The 21,467-nt window shown below is 45.4% G+C and overlaps 1 protein-coding gene across 1 annotated transcript in view; it reads right to left on the reverse strand.

The window, feature by feature from the left end:
* The window catches only part of LOC143817697 (uncharacterized), a 28,806-nt gene extending 14,426 nt beyond the window's left edge, over positions 1–14,380 (reverse strand). Inside the window, exon 1 of the mRNA XM_077299187.1 lies at positions 12,691–14,380. Coding sequence (XP_077155302.1) covers positions 12,746–14,380 — 1,635 coding nt within the window. The 3' untranslated portion in view covers positions 12,691–12,745. The remainder of the gene's footprint in view (positions 1–12,690) is intronic.
* Between the last annotated feature and the right edge of the window lie 7,087 nt (positions 14,381–21,467).

The raw sequence follows: 21,467 nt of genomic DNA on the forward strand, positions 1-21,467 counted from the left end.
ATAGTACCGCCCCCACACCAACCTCAGACGCATCAACTTCCACAACAAATGGTTTAGATACGTCTGGCTGCACAAGAATGGGGGCTGAAACAAAACTGTTCTTAAGAAATTCAAATGCACGCACAGCAGCCACAGGCCAAACAGAGAAATTGGTACCCTTTTTAGTCATGTCAGTTAGCGGTTTAGCAATGATGGAAAAATCCTTGATAAATTTCCTATAGTAGTTAGAAAACCCAAGGAACCGCTGAAGTGCTTTCAGGTTATCAGGACGTTCCCAATGCAGCACCGCCTGCACCTTAGCGGCGTCCATTTAAAAACCAGAAGCAGACACAATATAACCCAAGAAAGGCAACTCTTGAACAGAAAATACACATTTCTCAAGTTTAGCATACAGCTTATTCCAGGGGCTGGCTGGCAATTTTCAGCCTGGGGGGCAATCACAAGGCAGTGGCCCTCGAGTTGCGGTGGCCCTCCTTTTCCCTGCTTATATCTGGCCACTGCATTAGGGTATGTGCACACGTCAGGATTTCTTGCAGAAATTTCCTGAAGAAAACCGGAAATTTTCTGCAAGAAATCCGCATTTTTTTTTTTGCGTTGTTTTCCCGTTTTTTGTGTGTCTTTTTTAGCATTTTGCAAGCGTAATTAGCTTGCAGAATGCCAAAGTTTCCCAAGCGATCTGTAGCATCGCTTGGAAAACTGACTGACAGGTTGGTCACACTTGTCAAACATAGTGTTTGACAAGTGTGACCAACTTTTTACTATAGATGCTGCCTATGCAGCATCTATAGTAAAAGATAGAATGTTTAAAAATAATAAAAAAAATAAAAAAATGGTTATACTCGCCCTCTGCAGACAGCCGATATCCTCAGCGGCATCCGTTCCTAGATGGTGTGGTTCAGGACCTTCGATGACGTCGCGGTCACGTGAGCGGTCACATGACCGGTCTCGCGACCAATCACAAGACAGCGACGTCATCGCAGGTCCTGAACCACACCATCTATAGGACCCAAAGCGGCAGCATGCAGCAGTGAGAGGCGGGAACACTCCGGGGGCCATCAAAGGTGAGTATATGACTATTTTTTATTTTAATTCTTTTTTTTTGACCAATTATATGGTGCCCAGTCCGTGGAGGAGAGTCTTCTCTCCTCCACCCTGGGTACCAACCGCATATAATCTGCTTACTTCCCGCATGGTGTGCACAGCCCCGTGCGGGAAGTAAGCAGATCAATGCATTCCTAGGTGTGCGGAATCCCCGCAATTCCGCATTTTTAATGAACATGTTGCTTTTTTTTCCGCAATGCGATTTTTTCGCGGAAAAAAATGCAACATTTGCACAAAAAATGCGGAATACACTGTAAATAATAGGAGGCATATGTTAGCATTTTTTTCGCGTTTTATCACGTTTTTATAGCGAAAAAACGAGAAAAAAACGTGAAAAATACTGAACGTGTGCACATGGCCTTAAAGTAGCAGAGATAACAGGCTTTAAAAACAAGCTGGTACACAGATATGGAAACTGAACAGAGCTTGCTGCATAGATATAGGAGCAGAATCGAGCTTACTCCAGAGATATGGGAACAGAACAGAGCTTACTACAGAGATATGTGAGCAGAACAGAGCTTACTACAGAGATATGGGAGCAGAACAGAGCTTACTATAGAGATATGGGAGCAGAACCGAATTTACTAGATTCAGAGATATGGGAGCCGAACCGAGCTTACTACAGAGATATGGGAGCAGAACCGAGCTTACTGCAAGGATATGGGAGCAGAATCGAGCTTACTGCAGAGATATGGGAGCAGAACAGGGATTACTACAGAGATATGGCAGCAGAAATGAGCTTACTACAGAGATAAGGGAGCAGAACCAAGCTTACTACAGAGATAGGGGAACAGAACCGAGCTTACTACAGAGATATGGGAGCAGAACCTAGCTTACTGCAAAGATATGGGAGCAGAACCAAGCTTACTACAGAGATATGGGAGCAGAACCGAGCTTAGTGCAGAGAAATGGGAGCAGAACCGAGCTTGCTGCAGAGATATGGGAACAGAATCGAGCTTACTACAGAGATATGGGAGCAGAACCAAACTTACTACAGAGATATGGGAGCAGAACCTAGCATACTACAGAGATAAGGGAGCAGAACCGAGCTTACTAGAGAGATAAGGGATCAGAACCGAGCTTACTACAGAGATATGGGAGCAGAACCGAGCTTACTGCAGAGATATGGGAGCAGAACCGAGCTTACTACAGAGATAAGGGAGCAGAACCGAGCTTAATATGTCTACTACATGGAACCAAGTCTGCTACATAGAAACTGGAGCAGAACTGAGATTACGACATACATACAGTACCATAATCTAGATTACTACATTGATAGAGTACCAGAACCAAGCTTACTGCTTAGATATGGTGCCATAACGGAGCTTACTTACAAACATACACACAACAATACAGCTACACAGCGCCTAGTACTATCACCACTACACAGAGAATACATAATATTATAATATCACCATTACCTCTACATGAAACTACACTCTATACAAAGACCAATGATGCCATACACCATACACTCCCTGACACAAGTTATGTCGCTTATTCATGTTATGTAAATAAAAGCTTATAACCTGACGTTAAATTCATCCATTGGTTGTATAAGTTATTCTTTTGAAAGCTGAAACCCTCCAAAATGTGGTTTAGGTTAAGAAAATAAATTGTTATTAAAGCAGAAATATTGATCAGTTAATGGACACAGAATGGTCAGATTTTGGCAAGACAAAAGTTTTGTTGCCCACAGACAAATAATTAACTTAAAATACAAATATATGTTGCATAACATTGGTGAATGAAGTTGTGGTGCTCATCTAGATTCTTTGGTTTTGTCTTCCAAGCTTCCTCTTTCATCCTACCCCAAACATGCTCAATGATGTTCATGTCTGGTGACTGGGCTGGCCAGTCCTTGAACACCTTGATCTTTTTTGCCTGGAGGAACTTTGTTGTAGAGATGGATGTATGAGATGGAGCACCATCCTGCTGCAGAATGACCTCTTTTATGATTTGGAATATAAGAGGTAGCTAATACTTCTTGATATTTTAGGCTATTGATATTGCCTTCCATCTTGCAAATGTTTCGCACACCCCTATACGGAATGTAACCCCAGACCATGATCTTTCCACCACCAAATTTAACTGTCTTCTGGGTGTATTTTGGATCCATACGGGCTCCAGTAGGTCTCCTGCAGTGTTTGTGGCAGCTGTGGTGTAATTCTACTGAAGAGAAATCCACCTTCTGCCACTTTTCCAGTGTCCATCTATTTAGCAGGCTGTGGGAGTTTGTAGATGCCACACGGTTTTTTATTTGCCTTTTGTTTAGTGCTGGCTTCTGGGCACTGATTCGACCATGGAGGCCATTTTGAGACAGAATCCTAGAAACTGTTCTAGTTGACACAGGGACTTGAGGTGACCAGACCTGTTGGAGCTCTGCTGCTGTGGAAGAGGGGCTTGCTTTGGATTTTCTAACCAACAAACGTTCCTCCTGAGCAGTTGTCTTGCGGGGTCTGCCGGACCTGGGCTAGTCAAACACATCTCCAGTCTCTTCAAATCTTTTTTTTAATTCTTTGTACTTGACGCTGAGACACATTAACGGTGCCCGCCACCTCTGCAGTGGATCTGGTCTTCAGCCTCTTTATAATCCAGGCTTTGGTCGCAGGGTGGATTTTTGGCATGTTGTCAGAGCTTAAGTTGCAGTTCAAGTGAAGGTCTGGGGAGCGGGGTTTTTTTTTATACACACACACTAAATAACCGATCATTTACTGAGCACAGGTGAGGATGTAAACTAGGATTGGGTGCATTATATGACCAGGCGACAAAACTTTTGTCTTGCTAAAATCTGACCATTCTGTGTCCATTAACTAATCAATATTTCTGCATTGATGTCAATTTATTTTCTTAACCTAAACCACATTTTGGAAGGTTTCAGCTTTCAAAAGAATAATTTATACAACCAATGGATGAATTTAACATCAGGTTATAAGCTTTTATTTACATAACATGGATAAGCGACATTACTTCTGTCAGGGAGTGTACACCTTTCACTACTTGTATACTACAACACTGATCATTAATTTTAAAAAAGCACAATACTAAGTGCCATTGTATACAGGAACTCTGTATTTACGGTCAGTGTAAAGATACTACAGTGATCACTGGTGACATTATACACAGGAGATCTGTATAAGGTGTCAGTGTACAGGTAATACAGTGATCATCACTGCCAGTGACATTATACACAGGAGCTTTGTATATAGTATACAGTGTATAGTGTCAGTGTACAGGTAATACACTGACTCACTAGTGACGTCTCTAGCTGAAATCCTTCATCTTTTCTTTTCATTTTCATCCAGCACAGACTGCCGTCACTTCTTCCAGCCAGGACTCATCTCTGCATAAAATAACACAGTTACCTAGGCCTCCAGACCACATTCCCCACTTTTTCCCTTTCTTCTACACCATGTTCCAAATTATTATGCAAATTATATTTTTCTCGGATTTTCCTAAATGGTCGGTGCAAATGACAGTCAGTCTAATAAAAGTCATCACCCGTTAGATTATACATCAAATTTTATTGAAGAAACCTCCCAATGATAACAGTATAATCTCCAAAATGAATAAAAACTCAAAATGCACTGTTCCAAATTATTAGGCACAGTAGAATTTCTAAACATTTGATCTGTTTTAAAGAACTGAAAATGCTCATTTGTGGAATTTGCAGCATTAGGAGGTCACATTCACTGAACAAAAAAGCTATTTAATGCCAAAACATCCTAACAGGCCAAGTCACATGTTACCATAGGAACCCTTCTTTGTTATCACTTTCACAGTTCTCGCCTCCATTGAACTTGTGAATATTTGGAGAGTTTCTGCTTGTATTTCTTTGCATGAAGTCAGAATAGCCTCCCAGAGCTGCTGTTTTGATGTGAACTGCCTCCCACCCTCATAGATCTTTTGCTTGATGATACTCCAAAGGTTCTGTATAGGGTTGAGGTCAGGGGAAGATGGTGGCAATACCATGAGTTTATCTCCTTTTATGCCCATATCAGCCAATGACTCAGAGATATTCTTTGCAGCATGAGATGGTGCATTGTCAGCATGAAGATGATTTTGCTCCTGAAGGCACAATTCTGATTTTTATACCATGGAAGAAAGTTGTCAGTCAGAAACTCTATATACTTTGCCGAGGTCATTTTCACACCTTCGGGAACCTTAAAGGGCCCTACAAGCTGTTTCCCCATGATTCTGGCCCAAAACATGACTCCTCCATCTCCTTGCTGACGTCGCAGCCTTTATCTGCCTTTATCTGCATGAACTCTGTCTGTGCTCTGTTTCAGTCACAAATCTCTTCACAGTATGATGATCACTCTTAAGTTTTCGTGAAATATCTAATGTTTTCATACCTTGACCAAGGCATTGCACTATTTAATGCTTTTCAGCAGCAGAGAGATCCTTTTTATTTCCCATATTGCTTGAAACCTGTGGTCTAGGGTTGAGCGACCTTTACTTTTATAGGATCGGGTCGGGTTTCACGAAACCCGACTTTTTCAAAAGTCGGGTCGAGTGAAATCGGCCGATCCTATAAAAAAGTCGGGGTCGGGGTCGGCCGAGACTCGAAACCCAATGCAGTGCATTGGGTTTCCAATGGTTCCCAGGGTCTGAAGGAGCGGAAACTCTCCTTCAGGCCCTGGGATCCATATTTAAGTGTAAAATAAAGAATTAAAATAAAAAATATCGCTATACTCACCCTCTGTTGCGCCCTGGTACTAACCGGGAACCTTCTTTCCTTTGAATCAGCCTTCCAGAGCCTTGCGGTGACGTCACGGTGACGTCGCGGCTTGTGATTGGTCCGCGGCCGCCCATGTGACCGCTCACATGGGCGGCCGCGGACCAATCACAAGCCGCGACGTCACCGTGACGTCACCGAAGGTCCTAGAAGGGCTGATTCTTAGGAAAGAAGGCTGCCGGAAAGAAGCCGAGGGTGAGTATATTCCTATTAGGTATATACTCACCCTCGTACATGCTCTGCTTCTTTCCGGCAGCCTTCTTTCCTAAGAATCAGCCCTTCCAGGACCTTCGGTGACGTCACGGTCACATGGGCGGCTTGTGATTGGTGCGCGGCCGCCCATGTGACTGTGACGTCACCGAAGGTCCTGGAAGGGCTGATTCTTAGGAAAGAAGGCTGCCGGAAAGAAGCAGAGCATGTACGAGGGTGAGTATATACCTAATAGGAATATACTCACCCTCGGCTTCTTTCCGGCAGCCTTCTTTCCTAAGAATCAGCCCTTCTAGGACCTTCGGTGACGTCACGGTGACGTCGCGGCTTGTGATTGGTCCACGGCCGCCCATGTGAGCGGTCACATGGGCGGCCGCGGACCAATCACAAGCCGCGACGTCACCGTGACGTCACCGCAAGGCTCTGGAAGGCTGATTCAAAGGAAAGAAGGTTCCCGGTTAGTACCAGGGCGCAACAGAGGGTGAGTATAGCGATATTTTTTATTTTAATTCTTTATTTTACACTTAAATATGAATTCCGATACCAATTCCCGATATCTTAAACATATCGGGAATCGGTATCGGAATTCCGATTCCAGATTCAGAAGATCGCCGACTTCATGGCCGACCCCACACAGGGGTCGGGTCGGGTTTCATGAAACCCGACTTTGCCAAAAGTCGGCGACTTCTGAAAATGTTCGACCCGTTTCGCTCAACCCTACTGTGGTCTGCTTAATAATGTGGAACATCATTTTTAAGTAGTTTTCCTTTAATTAGAATCACCTGGAAAACTAATGATCACGTGTTTAAGATTGATTTTAGTGATCCATTGAGCCCTGAGACACAATACCATCCACGAGTTTATTTGAAAAACAAAACAATTAAATCTTTATGACACTTAAATCCAATTTGCATAATAATTTGGAACATGGTGTACACTAGACATCTGAATACAGAGGTGCACCCACAAACAATATATAATTGGTTATTATGTGTTGTGAACTGTGTTTCGGGGCTCCCTCTGGTGGTCACTAACGGTATTGTGTTAGGTATGTCTTGTTGCAAGCCTGAGCTCCAGCTGTGTCGTTAAGCAGCGGGTGTTTCCTATTTGAGTCTCCTCTGGACTCAGTCTCTTGCCTGGCATCGTTGTATCCAGACCTATTTGGTCTCCTCCGGATTCCTTTCAGTCTGCCTCATGCGAGAAAAGCTAAGTCTGTTTTGTACAATTTGGATCGTTTGCATTATTCAGTGTTTTTGTCCAGCTTGCTTTACATTTGATTTTTGACTCGCTGGAAGCTCTAGGGGGCTGATATTCTCCCTCCACACCGTCAGTCGGTGTGGGGGTTCTTGAATGTTCAGCGTGGATGTTTTGTAGGGTTTTCTGCTAACCGCATAGTCCACTATCTATTTTCTGCTATCAAGACTATTGGGCCTCACTTTGCTGAATCTAGTTCATCTCTACGTTTGTGTTTTCCTCTTGCCTCACCGTTATTATTTGTTGGGGGCTTTCTATATCTTTGGGGTTCAATTTCTCTGGAGGCAAGCGAGGTCTTATTTTTTCCCTCTAGGGGTAGTCAGTTCTCCGGCTGGCTCGAGACGTCTAGAACCAACGTAGGCACGTTCACCGGCTACTTTTAGTTGTTTGTGTCAGGATCAGGTATGCGGTTAGCCCAGTTTCCACCTCCCTAGAGCAGTATTTATATTTTTGCTATCTTGCCGGAATATCAGAGATCCTCTGCCATTGGGATCATAACAATTATGCAACCTCATAGATTGTAAGCTTGCGAGCAGGGCCCTCATTCCTTTTGGTATCTGTTGATCTATGTGTTTATTGTTATGCTTAATGTCCATTGTCTGTACAAGTCCCCTCTAAAATGTAAAGTGTTGGCACTATAGAAATAAAATTATTATAATTATTATTATTATTATTATTAACCGACCATTCCAAATATAAATTATAATCCACCACTGTGCACCCACTAACTATAAATAGCCACTTTCCCCATTTAATATATAAATTAATTAGCACCTGTACTCTTTCCCCCAATTCATTACCAGTCACTTCATCCTCAACGCCCCCCACTATGTACCTACCATTCTAACCCTAACTCCGATTCATTATAGTTACATGCCCCTCCCACCCCAATTCATTGTCATGTCTTTCTCTCTCACCCTCTATTCATTATCAACTGCTCTACCCCACATCCAATACATCATTTACTCCCCCACCCTTAAAATTAATTATTTGTTCTTCCCCTAGATCATCATTTGCTCTCCCCACCCCCTCTTCAATTGATCATTTGCTCTCCCCACCCCCACCTTCAATTAAATTGCTGTCCCCTGTCCCTCACACTGAATTTATCATTTTGCAGTCCCCCCACTTTAATTTGAAGTCCCCTTACTTCATTCATTGCAGTCCCCTATCACCCCCTCACTTCATCTGCAGTGCCCCTTCATCATTTGCAGCCCCCTATCCCCCTTCCATTTCATCATGAGCAGTCCCACATCAGACACACTTCATCATGTGCAGTCCTGCAGTCCCGTTGTCCCACTTCATCATGTGCAGTCCCCTTACCCCCACTTCATCATGTACAGTCACCCTTACCCCCCACTTCATGTGCAGTCCATCTTACACTCCACTTTATCATGTGCAGTCCCCATTACCCCCCACTTCATGTGCAGATCACCTTACCCCCCACTTCATCATGTGCAGTCCCCTTTAACCCCCACTTCATCATGTGCAGTCCCCCTTACCCCCCACTTCATCATGTGCAGTCCCCCTTACCCCCCACTTCATGTGCAGCCCCACTCCCCCTTCATCATGCACAATCCCCCTTACCCCCACATCATCATGTGCAGCACCATTCCATCATACAGCCCCACTCTCCCCACTTCATCATGTGCAGTCTCCGTTATCCACTAAACTATCATGTGCAGCCCCACTCCATCATGTACAGCCCCACTCAACCTTCATCATGTGCAGCCCCACTTACCCCCTCACTTCATCATGTGCAGTCTCCTTACACCTCCCACTTCATCACTTGCAGTTACCCACCATTAAATTTATTTTATAAAGAAAACAAAAAAGTTCTTCATACTTACCTCACCAGTCGCTCCCCTGCAGTGCCTCTCTGCTTCAAGCATCCGGGTCATGTCGGCGCGTGCGTGAGGATGCCATCGCGCATGCCCAACACCTAACCTGGAAGTATAGAGAACATGAAGGGAGCAGTAGCTGTGCAGCCATCAAGGTGACAGCCAAGCATAGCTCCTGGCCCCAGCGCAGACGTGTGCGCTGACTGTGATGCGGCTGTGTCTGCTGCCGGCCGCGTCACAGTACAGCAGACATGGCTGTGCACAATTTGCTGTGTGGCTGTAGCCACCACCAGGCAGCCGGCCCTGAACAGCAGCTGGGGGAGCGGCCCGGGGGGCATTTGCCTCTTTGCCACCTGGGCCAGTCAGCCCCTGGCTTATTCTCTCTGGGAAGCTGTAACACCTGCCTGACATGATCTAAATGAGCCTCACGGTCACAAGAATATATGAGAATGTCATCTAGGTACACGATAACGAATTTCCCCAAAACATGCGAGAACACATCATTGATGAAATGTTGGAACACTGCAGGTGCGTTAGTCAACTCAAACTGCATCACCAAATTTTCAAAATGACCCTCAGGGGTATCAAAAGCTGTCTTCCACTCATCACCTTGACGGACTCTTATGAGGTTGTACGCCCCCCTGAGGTCAAGCTTGGTGAACCACTTAGCACCTGCCACCTGGTTGAACAAATCTGGTATCAAAGGCATAGGGTATTGATCACGAACTGTAATCTGGTTCAACTCCGTGAAATCCAAACACGGGCGTAATCCGCCATCTTTCTTCTTCACAAAGAAGAACCCTGCTGCCACCGGCGAGGATGACGGCCTGATGTGCCCTTTGCTCAAGCTTTCCGCAATGTAATCTTTTAATGCTTGTCTCTCGGGACCGGAGATGTTAAACATCCTTGCTTTAGGTAATTTGGCCCCTGGTTTAAACCCGATAGAACAGTCATAAGGACGATGTGGCGGCAACTCTGAACAACCCTTCTCAGAGAACACATCCACAAAATCCTGAAGTGACTCCAGAACGCTTGAAGTCACCGCAGCCACACATGTGGCCAGGCAATTCTCCTGGCAGAACTCGCTCCACCGAATTATGTCCTGAGTTTTCCAGTCAATTACCGGGTTGTGCATAGACAACCAAGGAAATCCCAAAACCACCTGAGCAGGAAGATTCCTGAGCACCTTACATCTAACCCGCTCAGAATGTAGAACTCCAATGTGGAGTTTCACCTCAGCCACAAATTCAGTAATCTCCCCCTGAGAGAGAGGAGCAGCATTGATGGTGACCACGCGAATAGGATGAGACAGTTTTTCAATCCTAAAACCTGCTGTGCGCGCAAACCCCTCATCGATGAGATTTGTGGCTGAACCACTATCCACAAAAACAGTAATTGGCAGCTCACTGCCAGCAACAAAAACCTTAGCAGGGAGCATGCACTGAGAAACCACCATGGAGGATATACATAAGCTCAGACTGGTCTCCTCCACACCTTCTGAGCTCAGAAGTTTTCCGCCGTTGCGTTTTTCTTAGGCAGCAGAGGACAGATGTTAATAAAATGACCAGTTTTACCACAGTAAAAACAGGCTCCCTGCTTCCTGAGCTCAGGGGCTCGATGCTTGACATGTGACACCCCTGCGATTTGCATAGGCTCCGTGGGCTCACCTGCAGCAAGCTCATGTGAACCTAAACCCTCTCCCATAGGCGGTGTCTCATGCTCCCCCTGACGCAAACGGCGATCAATGCGGACAACCAGACTCATAGCGGAATCTAGAGAAGTAGGAGTCTCGTACATCAGAAGGGCTTTTTTAACCCTTCCAGAAATCCCATGTATAAACTGACTCCGCAATGCTGCATCATTCCATTGGGTATCGATCGCCCAGCGACGAAATTCAGAACAGTAATCCTCTGCAACTCGCTCCCCCTGGCGAATAGAGCGTATCTTAGATTCTGCCAGAGCCATTCTGTCAGGTTTATCGTAGATTTTCCCAAGAGAAGAAAAAAACTCTCCACAGAGACAAATGCCGCAGAATCAGATGGCAAAGAAAACGCCCATGCTTGGGGATCCCCACTTAACAATGACAACACCAGGCCCACACGCTGAGCCTCATTACCCGAAGATATCGGGCGCATACGGAAATATAGCTTGCAAGCTTCACGAAAATAAACAAATTTACTGCGTTCCCCAGCAAATTTTTCAGGCAACAGAAATTTAGGCTCAGTAACTGTTCCTGTCGCTCCAGCTTGCACATTGGACACTGCTAGTCCCTGTTGCTGCACTGCCCCCCTCAACTCAGTGACCTGTAGGGACAGCGCCTCCAACTGGTGGGTTATGGAAGTCATGGGATCCATGACAAAACAAAAAAAAAAAAAAGAAACCCCTTTTTTTTGGGTTTTTGTTGTTGTTGGGCCGATTATAATGTCAGGGAGAGACTAGGTGAGCGAGAGCTAATAACCCGGGCTCCTGCAATTTCCCTAAGACTAGGGAAAATCCTGACTGACCCTCTACCTGAAGTTTACACTGATGGTGTGCATGTTCAGGCCTCGAACCTCACCCTAACTCCTGAACTCAGCCCTAGGCTGAAACCTCCACCCACCACCCAGTGAAGAGGTAATACTTAAATACCCACAGTTAGCACAGACAAGGATAAAGGAAAATATACACCACGCCGCAGACACTCAGGAATACACTATAAATGTGCAGGGCAAAATAAACACAAATATAGGAAGGAGTAAATAAGACGAAGGAATATACACCACCAGCAACGAATCTCCAACCACCAGCTCTCCACTCCAGACCGAGATAAAAACCAAGACAGAAGCTATAATCGGCGACGCCCAATGATCAGGAGAACTATTTAAAGGCCATGGAAATGGCCCAGCTTCCAATCCGAGGATCAGGTAAATTAACCCCGGAACAGCTAGACAAAATCTAGCAGACGCCAATGAGTAAATAGTGGTCAAAAGCGGAATTACCGCTGTCTGTCGGACGACCTGGTCTGAACAACGTCCGACATGACACTCACCCCACACATTAACCACTCCCATCCCCACTCCAATTCTCCCCGCACACAATAAATCCCCTATCCCCACTCCAATTCTCCCCACACACATTAAATACCCCCATCCCCACTCAAATTGTCCCCCCCGTGCACTTAATCTTTGGTGTCTTCAGCTCCACTGGAGCACTTACCACCAGTGTTCACCTCTGCAGCGCAAGTGAGTGAAGTCATCACCATTATCACATGATCTGATCACGCTGCTCGCCAGAGTGTTTCATTTTGTATGGTAAAAATTAAAATGTCAAATGTTTGCAGACTTTGCTTATGTCCCGAGTCTCACTAATGTAAAAAGTATATATGCCAAATTTCAAGTCGATATTATTTAGAGGTTGCACACTTTTATCAGTTTAATAAAAGTACGCAAAAAAACTGATTTTCATAGTTAAGTATTTTTTATTAGAAATTCAAACAATTAAAAACTTAGAATAATAGTGACAATAAACAGTAACATTGATAGGCAGTATCATACGTATTAAATGATTTACACTAATGTGCTGTGAAAGATGCAACTCCTTTTTTGTTCGCTTGGTGACGGCTTTTCTATGATACTCGACAAACTCTTAACAAGAACTGTTTCTGTTGTTCATCTCTGATTGAATTATTAAACTTCTTTATCATAGCAATGCCCCTCTCCACGGTGTCATTCACCACCTTAAGAGCATTGACGGAGCTTCTTAGTGTATCACTGCAATATTCTTCTACGTTGTGGATCCCAAACAATTCAAAGAATGTCTTTGTTTTACTTGTAACAAAATCGCTAAGGTCTTTTCCTTCAAAAACTAGGTTTTTACCTTCCAACCGTTTCAGTTCCTTTTTCTTTGCAGGTTTCATTCTTAAATTTTCAAACATCTTATCCTTCTCAGCCTGACCGATACGTTCATCCAAAAATGCCAATCCTATGTTAGTTTCTGACAGATACCAAATGTGTCTCTTAGCCACTGTGAGGGCACTTTCTCTGACATCTTTATCTGGATAATATTGCAAAAGCTGTAGCATCTCCAAATCATTCTTTGGAGCCCATCGACTTACAACTGCCTCGTGCCAAAAACGGACATATATTAGACAGACCAAACGCGCTACTTTTCTTATTCCTTTAAATTTGGTATTAGAAATATGCAATTGTTTAGCGAATAGCACAATTTTGAGTACATATATGGCCTTTGCCATCCACCTTGCTTCAGTCAGAGCCCCTGGAACCCTGAATTCGAAATCGTTTTTATCCCAACCTCCAAGATATAGAAGTGATAGTTGTAATAGCTCCTTGTAATCTTCTCTTGGATGACTACCATCTTTCAAGACATTGTTGAGGTAGTCCACCACTTTCATGTGTTGTTCTTCTAGAAAACCTTGAATGGGATTTTCTTCATCTAGCATCGTGGAATAGGACTTCTTATCAACTGAATTCCACTGATTTTGGAACTTTCGGAAAATCTGGATGTCAGGACCACTTGATGGTATGTTACAACAGTTACCAAACACTCCTTTCAAGATTAATTCGTGGGTGTGGTGGCGGCAAGCCAACCACAACAATGGTCGTCCAAATTCAATTTCAATTCTGATACATGCTCCTTGGATCATTCCTGTATTAGATGCAGTTGTATCGAAAGATATGCCAATGATATGGTCACGTAGTGCGAATCGGTCCACCTCCTGAATAACAACTTCAGCTATTAGCTCACCAGTACCTTTCTGGGCAACAGGTACGCCAAGCAAATGCTCAAAATCTTTTCCAGTTACAAGAACAGCAACTCCATCTTCTAGAGTTTTGACACTCCCACAGGCAACCGAGGGCAACAATTTACTATCCCAATGTAAGTCTAAATGAGGAGGATTTTCAAACAGTGACTTTTCCATGTTCTCAGCCATTTGTCTTCTGTTAATTGCCCGGGCTCGGAAAACGGTAGATGGAGATATGGAAATGCATGAAACATCGTGACCAAGACTTTTTGCAGTTGCAATAAATGAAGTACTTGCTTGTCGAATGGAGAGTTGTTCTCGATCCCATGTAGCCGTGAGTGTGTGATCAAGAGGTTTTAATCTACGACCTGAATAAGATTTTTTCACTGGTGGTGCAGAAAATTCGTCCTCTTCATGAATTGATGATGATGGAGATGAGACTGAGTGTTCAACTATAACTGTCTTGTGCATTTTGGCGATTTCTTTAGAATGTTTCATCTTGTATGCCTCCTTTTTTTCTGTGTTTCTTTTCTTTATTTTAAGTTGTGAGGCAAGAACCTTATCTACACCACTCATTGATGAACTCATACGATCCTCTCTTTGTGACATAAGGAATGCTTTATCATCTTCTAGTACGCTATTCATGGACATCACATTTTGCCTGGCAATATCAAAGAGCTCAACAAGATCACCTTTCCAAATCTGCCGCTTCATATTTGCTTTGTCAGTGTTTCTTGATTTCTCTTTACCCAGATGTTGATATTCCTTGTATAACTTGTGTATACAAGTTCGGATATTCTCCTCTGTCATAACAGGGATACTTGCTTTCTTCCACACTTCCTGTAGTTTAATACTTGTGTATTTAGCAGCACACGAGAGTGTTTCTTTCATTTCTTTGTGATGGTAAATAAAAACTAAAAGCACTTGTTCCTTGGAAGGGAGTCGAGCTCCCAAAAATTCACCACCAGGCACCTGTTCAAGTAACCAAATTCCCTTTCTAGTACCGTATATACTCGAGTATAAGCCGAGATTTTCAGCCCAAATTTTTGGGCTGAAAGTGCCCCCTCGGCTTATACTCGAGTCATGATCGGTGGTGGGGTCGGCGGGTGAGCACTGTCATATACTTACCTGCTTCCGGGGCTCCTGGCGCCCCCCCTGCACGTCCCACTGTCTCCGGGTGCCGCAGCCTCTTCCCCTGAGCGGTCACGTGGGACCGCTCATTAGAGAAATGAATAGGCTGCTCCACCCCCCATAGGGGCGGAGCCGCCTATTCATTTCTCTAATGAAGCGGTGCCGGTGACCGCTGATAGAGAAAGAGGCTGCGGCACCGAAGACCAGCTGTCCGGGGGAAGGAGCGGGACGCCGGGAGCAGGTAAGTATGACATATTCACCTCTCCCCGTTCCACACGCCGGGCGTCGCGCCATCTTCCCGGCGTCTCTCCGCTCTGACTGTTCAGGCAGAGGGCGCGATGACGCATATAGTGTGCGCGCCGCCCTCTGCCTGATCAGTCAGTGCGGAGAGACGCCGGGAAGATGGCGCCGAGGAGCTGCAAGCAAGACAGGTGAGTATGTGTTTTTTTTTTTTTTATTGCAGCAGCAGCAGCAGCAGCACAGATTTATGTGGAGCATCTATGGGGCAATGGTGCAGAGCACTATATGGCAGAGCTATGGGGCAACGGTGCAGAGCACTATATGGCACAGCTATGGGGCAACGGTGCAGAGCACTATATGGCACAGCTATGGGGCAAAGGTGCAGAGCACTATATGGCACAGCTATGGGGCAACGGTGCAGAGCACTATATGGCACAGCTATGGGGCAACGGTGCAGAGCACTATATGGCACAGCTATGGGGCAACGGTGCAGAGCACTATATGGCAGAGCTATGGGGCAACGGTGCAGAGCACTATATGGCACAGCTATGGGGCAACAGTGCAGAGCACTATATGGCACAGCTATGGGGCAACGGTGCAGAGCACTATATGGCACAGCTATGGGGCAACAGTGCAGAGCACTATATGGCACAGCTATGGGGCAATGGTGCAGAGCACTATATGGCAGAGCTATGGGGCAACAGTGCAGAGCACTATATGGCACAGCTATGGGGCAATGGTGCAGAGCACTATATGGCACAGCTATGGGGCAACAGTGCAGAGCACTATATGGCACAGCTATGGGGCAACGGTGCAGAGCACTATATGGCACAGCTATGAGGCAACGGTGCAGAGCACTATATGGCACAGCTATGGGGCAACAGTGCAGAGCACTATATGGCACAGCTATGGGGCAACAGTGCAGAGCACTATATGGCACAGCTATGGGGCAATGGTGCAGAGCACTATATGGCACAGCTATGGGGCAACAGTGCAGAGCACTATATGGCACAGCTATGGGGCAACGGTGCAGAGCACTATATGGCACAGCTATGAGGCAACGGTGCAGAGCACTATATGGCACAGCTATGGGGCAACAGTGCAGAGCACTATATGGCACAGCTATGGGGCAACAGTGCAGAGCACTATATGGCAGAGCTATGGGGCAATGGTGCAGAGCACTATATGGCAGAGCTATGGGGCAACAGTGCAGAGCACTATATGGCACAGCTATGGGGCAACAGTGCAGAGCACTATATGGCACAGCTATGGGGCAACAGTGCAGAGCACTATATGGCACAGCTATGGGGCAACAGTGCAGAGCACTATATGGCAGAGCTATGGGGCAATGGTGCAGAGCACTATATGGCACAGCTATGGGGCAACAGTGCAGAGCACTATATGGCACAGCTATGGGGCAACAGTGCAGAGCACTATATGGCACAGCTATGGGGCAACAGTGCAGAGCACTATATATGGCACAGCTATGGGGCAACGGTGCAAGCACTATATATATGGCACAGCTATGAGGCAACGGTGCAGAGCACTATATGGCAGAGCTATGGGGCAACGGTGCAGAGTACTATATGGCACAGCTATGGGGCAATGGTGCAGAGCATTATATATATGGCACAGCTATCTATGGGGCAACGGTGCAGAGCATTGTATATATGGCACAGCTTTATGTGGAGCATCTATGGGGCCATAATGAATGGTATGGAGTATCTATTTCTAATTTTGAAATTCACCGGTGCTGCTGCATTTTCCACCCTAGGCTTATACTCGAGTCAATAAGTTTTCCCAGTTTTTTGTGGCAAAATTAAGGGGGTCGGCTTATACTCGGGTCGGCTTATACTCGAGTATATACGGTACTCATTTTCAGTTTGACTACCTGCAAAACATAGTAGAAACACAACATACACATTAATGTGATGTTGATGATACATTTTCATGAATTTCAGTACTTTCAGATAAAAGTGATCAAAGTGTGCAACCCCTAAATATTAATCGATTTCGCTAAAATTTTTTACATGGATCTTTTAGATGACTTAGACCAAGGATTCAAGCAAAGTCATGTGAAAATCATAACTTTGGAAAAATGAAACACCCTACTGCTCGCGTTACACTGACCGCCAGTAATGTGTCTGGGCCCCCCTTCTTTTATGGCGAAAAAGATATAGAATGTATATATATATATATATATATATATATATATATATAGTGTACACACTGCTCAAAAAAATAGAGGGAGCACTAACACTAAAATCCCACATCCTAGATATCACTGAATGAAATATATCAGTTGTAAATCTTTATTACATAATGGAATGTGCTGAGAACAATGAAACCTTAAAATGATCAACGTAAATCACAACTAATATCATACGGAGGTCTGGAGTTGGAATGAGGCTCAAAATCAAAGTGGAAAATGAAGTTACAGGCTGATCCAACTTCAGTGGAAATGCCTCAAGACAAGGAAATGATGCTCAGTAGTGTGTGGCCTCCACGTACCTGTGTGGCCTCCCTACAACACCTGGGCATGCTCCTGATGAGGCAGCGGCTGGTCTCCTGACAGATCTCCTCTCAGACCTGGACTAAAGCATCCTACCAACTCCTGGACAGTCTATGGTGCTACTTGACGTTGGTGGATGGTGCGAGACATGATGTCCTAGATGTGTTCAATCAGATTCAGGTCTGGGGAACGGGCGGGCCAGTCTATAGCTTCAATGCCTTCATCTTGCAGGAACTGCTGACTCACTCCATCCATATGAGGTCTGGTACTGTCCTGCATTAGGAGGCACCCAGGACCAACCGCACAGCTTATGGTCTCACAAGGGGTCTGAAGATCTTATCTCAGTACCTAATGGCAGTCAGGCTACCTCTGGTGAGCACATGGAGGGCTGTGAGACCCCCTAAAGTAATGCCACCCCACACCATTACTGACCCACTGCCAAAACGGTCATGCTAAAGGATGTTGCAGGCAGATCACTCTCCACGGCATCTCCAGACTCAGTCACGTCTGTCACATGTGCTTAGAAGAGCACAGGGCACCAGTGGCAAAATTGCCAATCCTGGTGTTCTGTGGCAAATGCCAAGCATCCTGCACGGTGTTGGGTTGTGAGCACAACCCCATCTGTGTTCGTCGGGCACTCAGACCATCCTCATGGAGTCTGTATCTATCCGTTTGTGTGGTCACATGCACATTTGTGGCCTGCTCGAGGTCATTTTGAAGGCTCTGGCAGCGCTCCTGTTCCTCCTTGCACAAAGGTTGAGGTAGCGGTCCTGCTGCTGAGTTGTTGCCCTCCTACGGCCTCCTCCACATGTCCTGGTGTACTGGCCTGTCTAATGGTAGCGCCTCCAGCCTCTGGACAATATGCTGACAGACACAGCAAACCTTCTTGCCACAGCTCACATTAATGTGCCATCCTGGATGAGCTGCACTACCTGAGCCACTTGTGTGGGTTGTAGAGACCGTCTCATGCTACCACGAGTGTGAAAGCACAACCAACATTCAAAAGTGACCAAAACATCAGCCAGAAAGCATTGGTACTGAGATGTGGTCTGTGGTCCCCACCTGCAGAACCACTCCTTTATTGAGTGTTTTGATAATTGCCAATAATTTCCATCTGTTTATTCCATTTGCATAACAGCATGCGAAAGTGATTGTCAAACAGTGTTGCTTCCTAAGTGGACAGTTGGATTTCACAGAAGTTTGATTTACTTGGAGTTAAGTTCTGCTGTTTAAGTGTTCCCTTTATTTTTTGTGCAATATATATATATATATATATATATATATATATATATATATATATATATATACATATACTAGATGGTAGCCCGATTCTAACGCATTGGGTATTCTAGAATATGTATGTAGTTTATTTATGAAGATTTTAGAATAATACATTGAATACACAGGATTCGGCCGCCACCAATTAGCGAAGCGTGGTTCAAATCCCGTGCCAATTCGCGGCCGGACTACGTCTGTCGCTGATTGTTCGCAGCCGGCCATGTAGTATATAACACCCCACGTAGTAAATAGCACAGCCACGTAGTATATAGCACAGCCCACGGAGTGTATAACAGCCCACGTAGCATATAACACAGCTCACGTAGTATATAACAGCCCACTCACGCAGTATATAACACAGCCCACGTAGTGTATGACTGCGCCTGTCGCTGATTGTTCTCGACCGGCCACATAGTATATAGCACAGCCACATAGTATATAACAGCCCACATATTAAATAGCACAGCCATGTAGTATATTGCACAGCCACGTAGTATATAGCACATCCACTTAGTATATAGCACAGCCACGTAGTATATAGCACAGCCCATGGAGTATATAGCACAGCCACGAAGTATATAGCACAGCCACATAGTATATAGCACAGCCCATGGATTGTATAACAGCCCACATAGCATATAACACAGCCATGTAGTATATAACAGCCCACGCACACAGTATATAACACAGGCCACGTAGTGTATAACACAGGCCATGTAATGTATAACACAGCCCACATAGTGTACAACACAGCCCACGTAGTATATGGCACAGCCATGTAGTATATTGCACAGCCCACGTAGTATATTGCACAGCCCACGTAGTATATTGCACAGCCCACATAGTATATTGCACAGTCCACATAGTATATTGCACAGGCCACGTAGTACATTGCACAGCCCACGTAGTACATTGCACAGCCCATGTAGTACATTGCACGGCCCACGTAGTACATTGCACAGACCACATAGTATATTGCACAGCCCACGTAGTATATAGCACAGCCCATGCAGTATATTGCACAGCCCATGCAGTATATAGCACAGCCCATGCAGTATATAGCACAGCCCACGCAGTATATTGCATAGCCCACGCAGTATATCGCACAGCCCACGCAGTATATAGCACAGCCCACATAGTATATAGCACAGCCCATGCAGTATATTGCACAGCCCACGTAGTATATAGCACAGCCCACGTAGTATATTGCATAGCCCATGTAGTAAATTGCCCAGCCCATGTAGTATATTGCACAGTCACATAGTATATTGCACAGCCCATGTAGTATATTGCACAGCCCACGTAGTATATAGCAATGTGGGCATCATATCCCTGTTAAAAAAAAGAATTAAAATAAAAAACAGTTATATACTCACCTTCCGCTGGGCCCCGGATCCAGGCGAAGCGGTTACCAACGTTGCTCGCACTCTCCGGTCTCAAGAGTGCATTGCTCTCTCGCGAGATGATGACGTAGCGGTCTCAGAGACCGCTATGTAATCATCTCGCGAGATCTCAATGCATGGAGAGGTCACCGGAGTGTCGCGAGGAGCGGGGAAGGCCTGTTCTGGATCCGAGGGGCCAACAGACGGTGAGTATATAACGATTTTTAATTTTTTTTTAAATATTAGATCTGCATAGGCAGCATCAATAGTAAAAAGTTGGTCACACAGAGTTAATAGCAGCGTTAACGGAGTGCGTTACACCGCGGCATAACGCGGTCCGTTAACGCTGCCATTAACCGTGTGTGAGCGCTGACTGGACGGGAGTATGGAGCGGGCACTGACTGCGGGGAGGAAGGAGTGGTCATTTTGCCGCTGGACTGTGTCCTTTGCTGATTGGTCGTGGTTGTTTTGCCGCGACAAATCAGCGACTTGGATTTCCATGACAGACAGAGGCCGCGACCAATGAATATCCCTGACAGACAGGCAGACAGAAGGACAGACAGAAAGATGGAAGTGACCCTTAGACAATTATATTATATTATAGTAGACTAGATGGTGGCCCGATTCTAACGCATCGGGTATTCTAGAATATGTATGCGTAGTGTATAGCACAGCCCACATAGTATATTGCGCAGCCCTTGCAGTACATTGCGCAGCCCACGCAGAACATTGTGAAGCCCACGCAGTACATTGCACAGCCCACGCAGTACATTGCGCAGCCCAGGCAGTACATTGCACAGCCAACGCAGTACATTGCGCAGCCAACGCAGTACATTGCGCAGCCAACGCAGTACATTGCGCAGACCTCGCAGTACATTGCTCAGCCCTCGCAGTACATTGTGCAGCCCACGTAGTATATTGTGCAGCCCACGTAGTATATTGAGCAGCCCACATAGTATATTGTGCAGCCCACATAGTATATTGCGCAGCCCACGTAGTATATTGCGCAGCCCACGTAGTATATTGCGCAGCCCTCGTAGTA

This window comes from Ranitomeya variabilis, chromosome 3, assembly GCF_051348905.1.
Source record: "Ranitomeya variabilis isolate aRanVar5 chromosome 3, aRanVar5.hap1, whole genome shotgun sequence".
Classification (NCBI taxonomy): Eukaryota; Metazoa; Chordata; class Amphibia; order Anura; family Dendrobatidae; genus Ranitomeya; species Ranitomeya variabilis.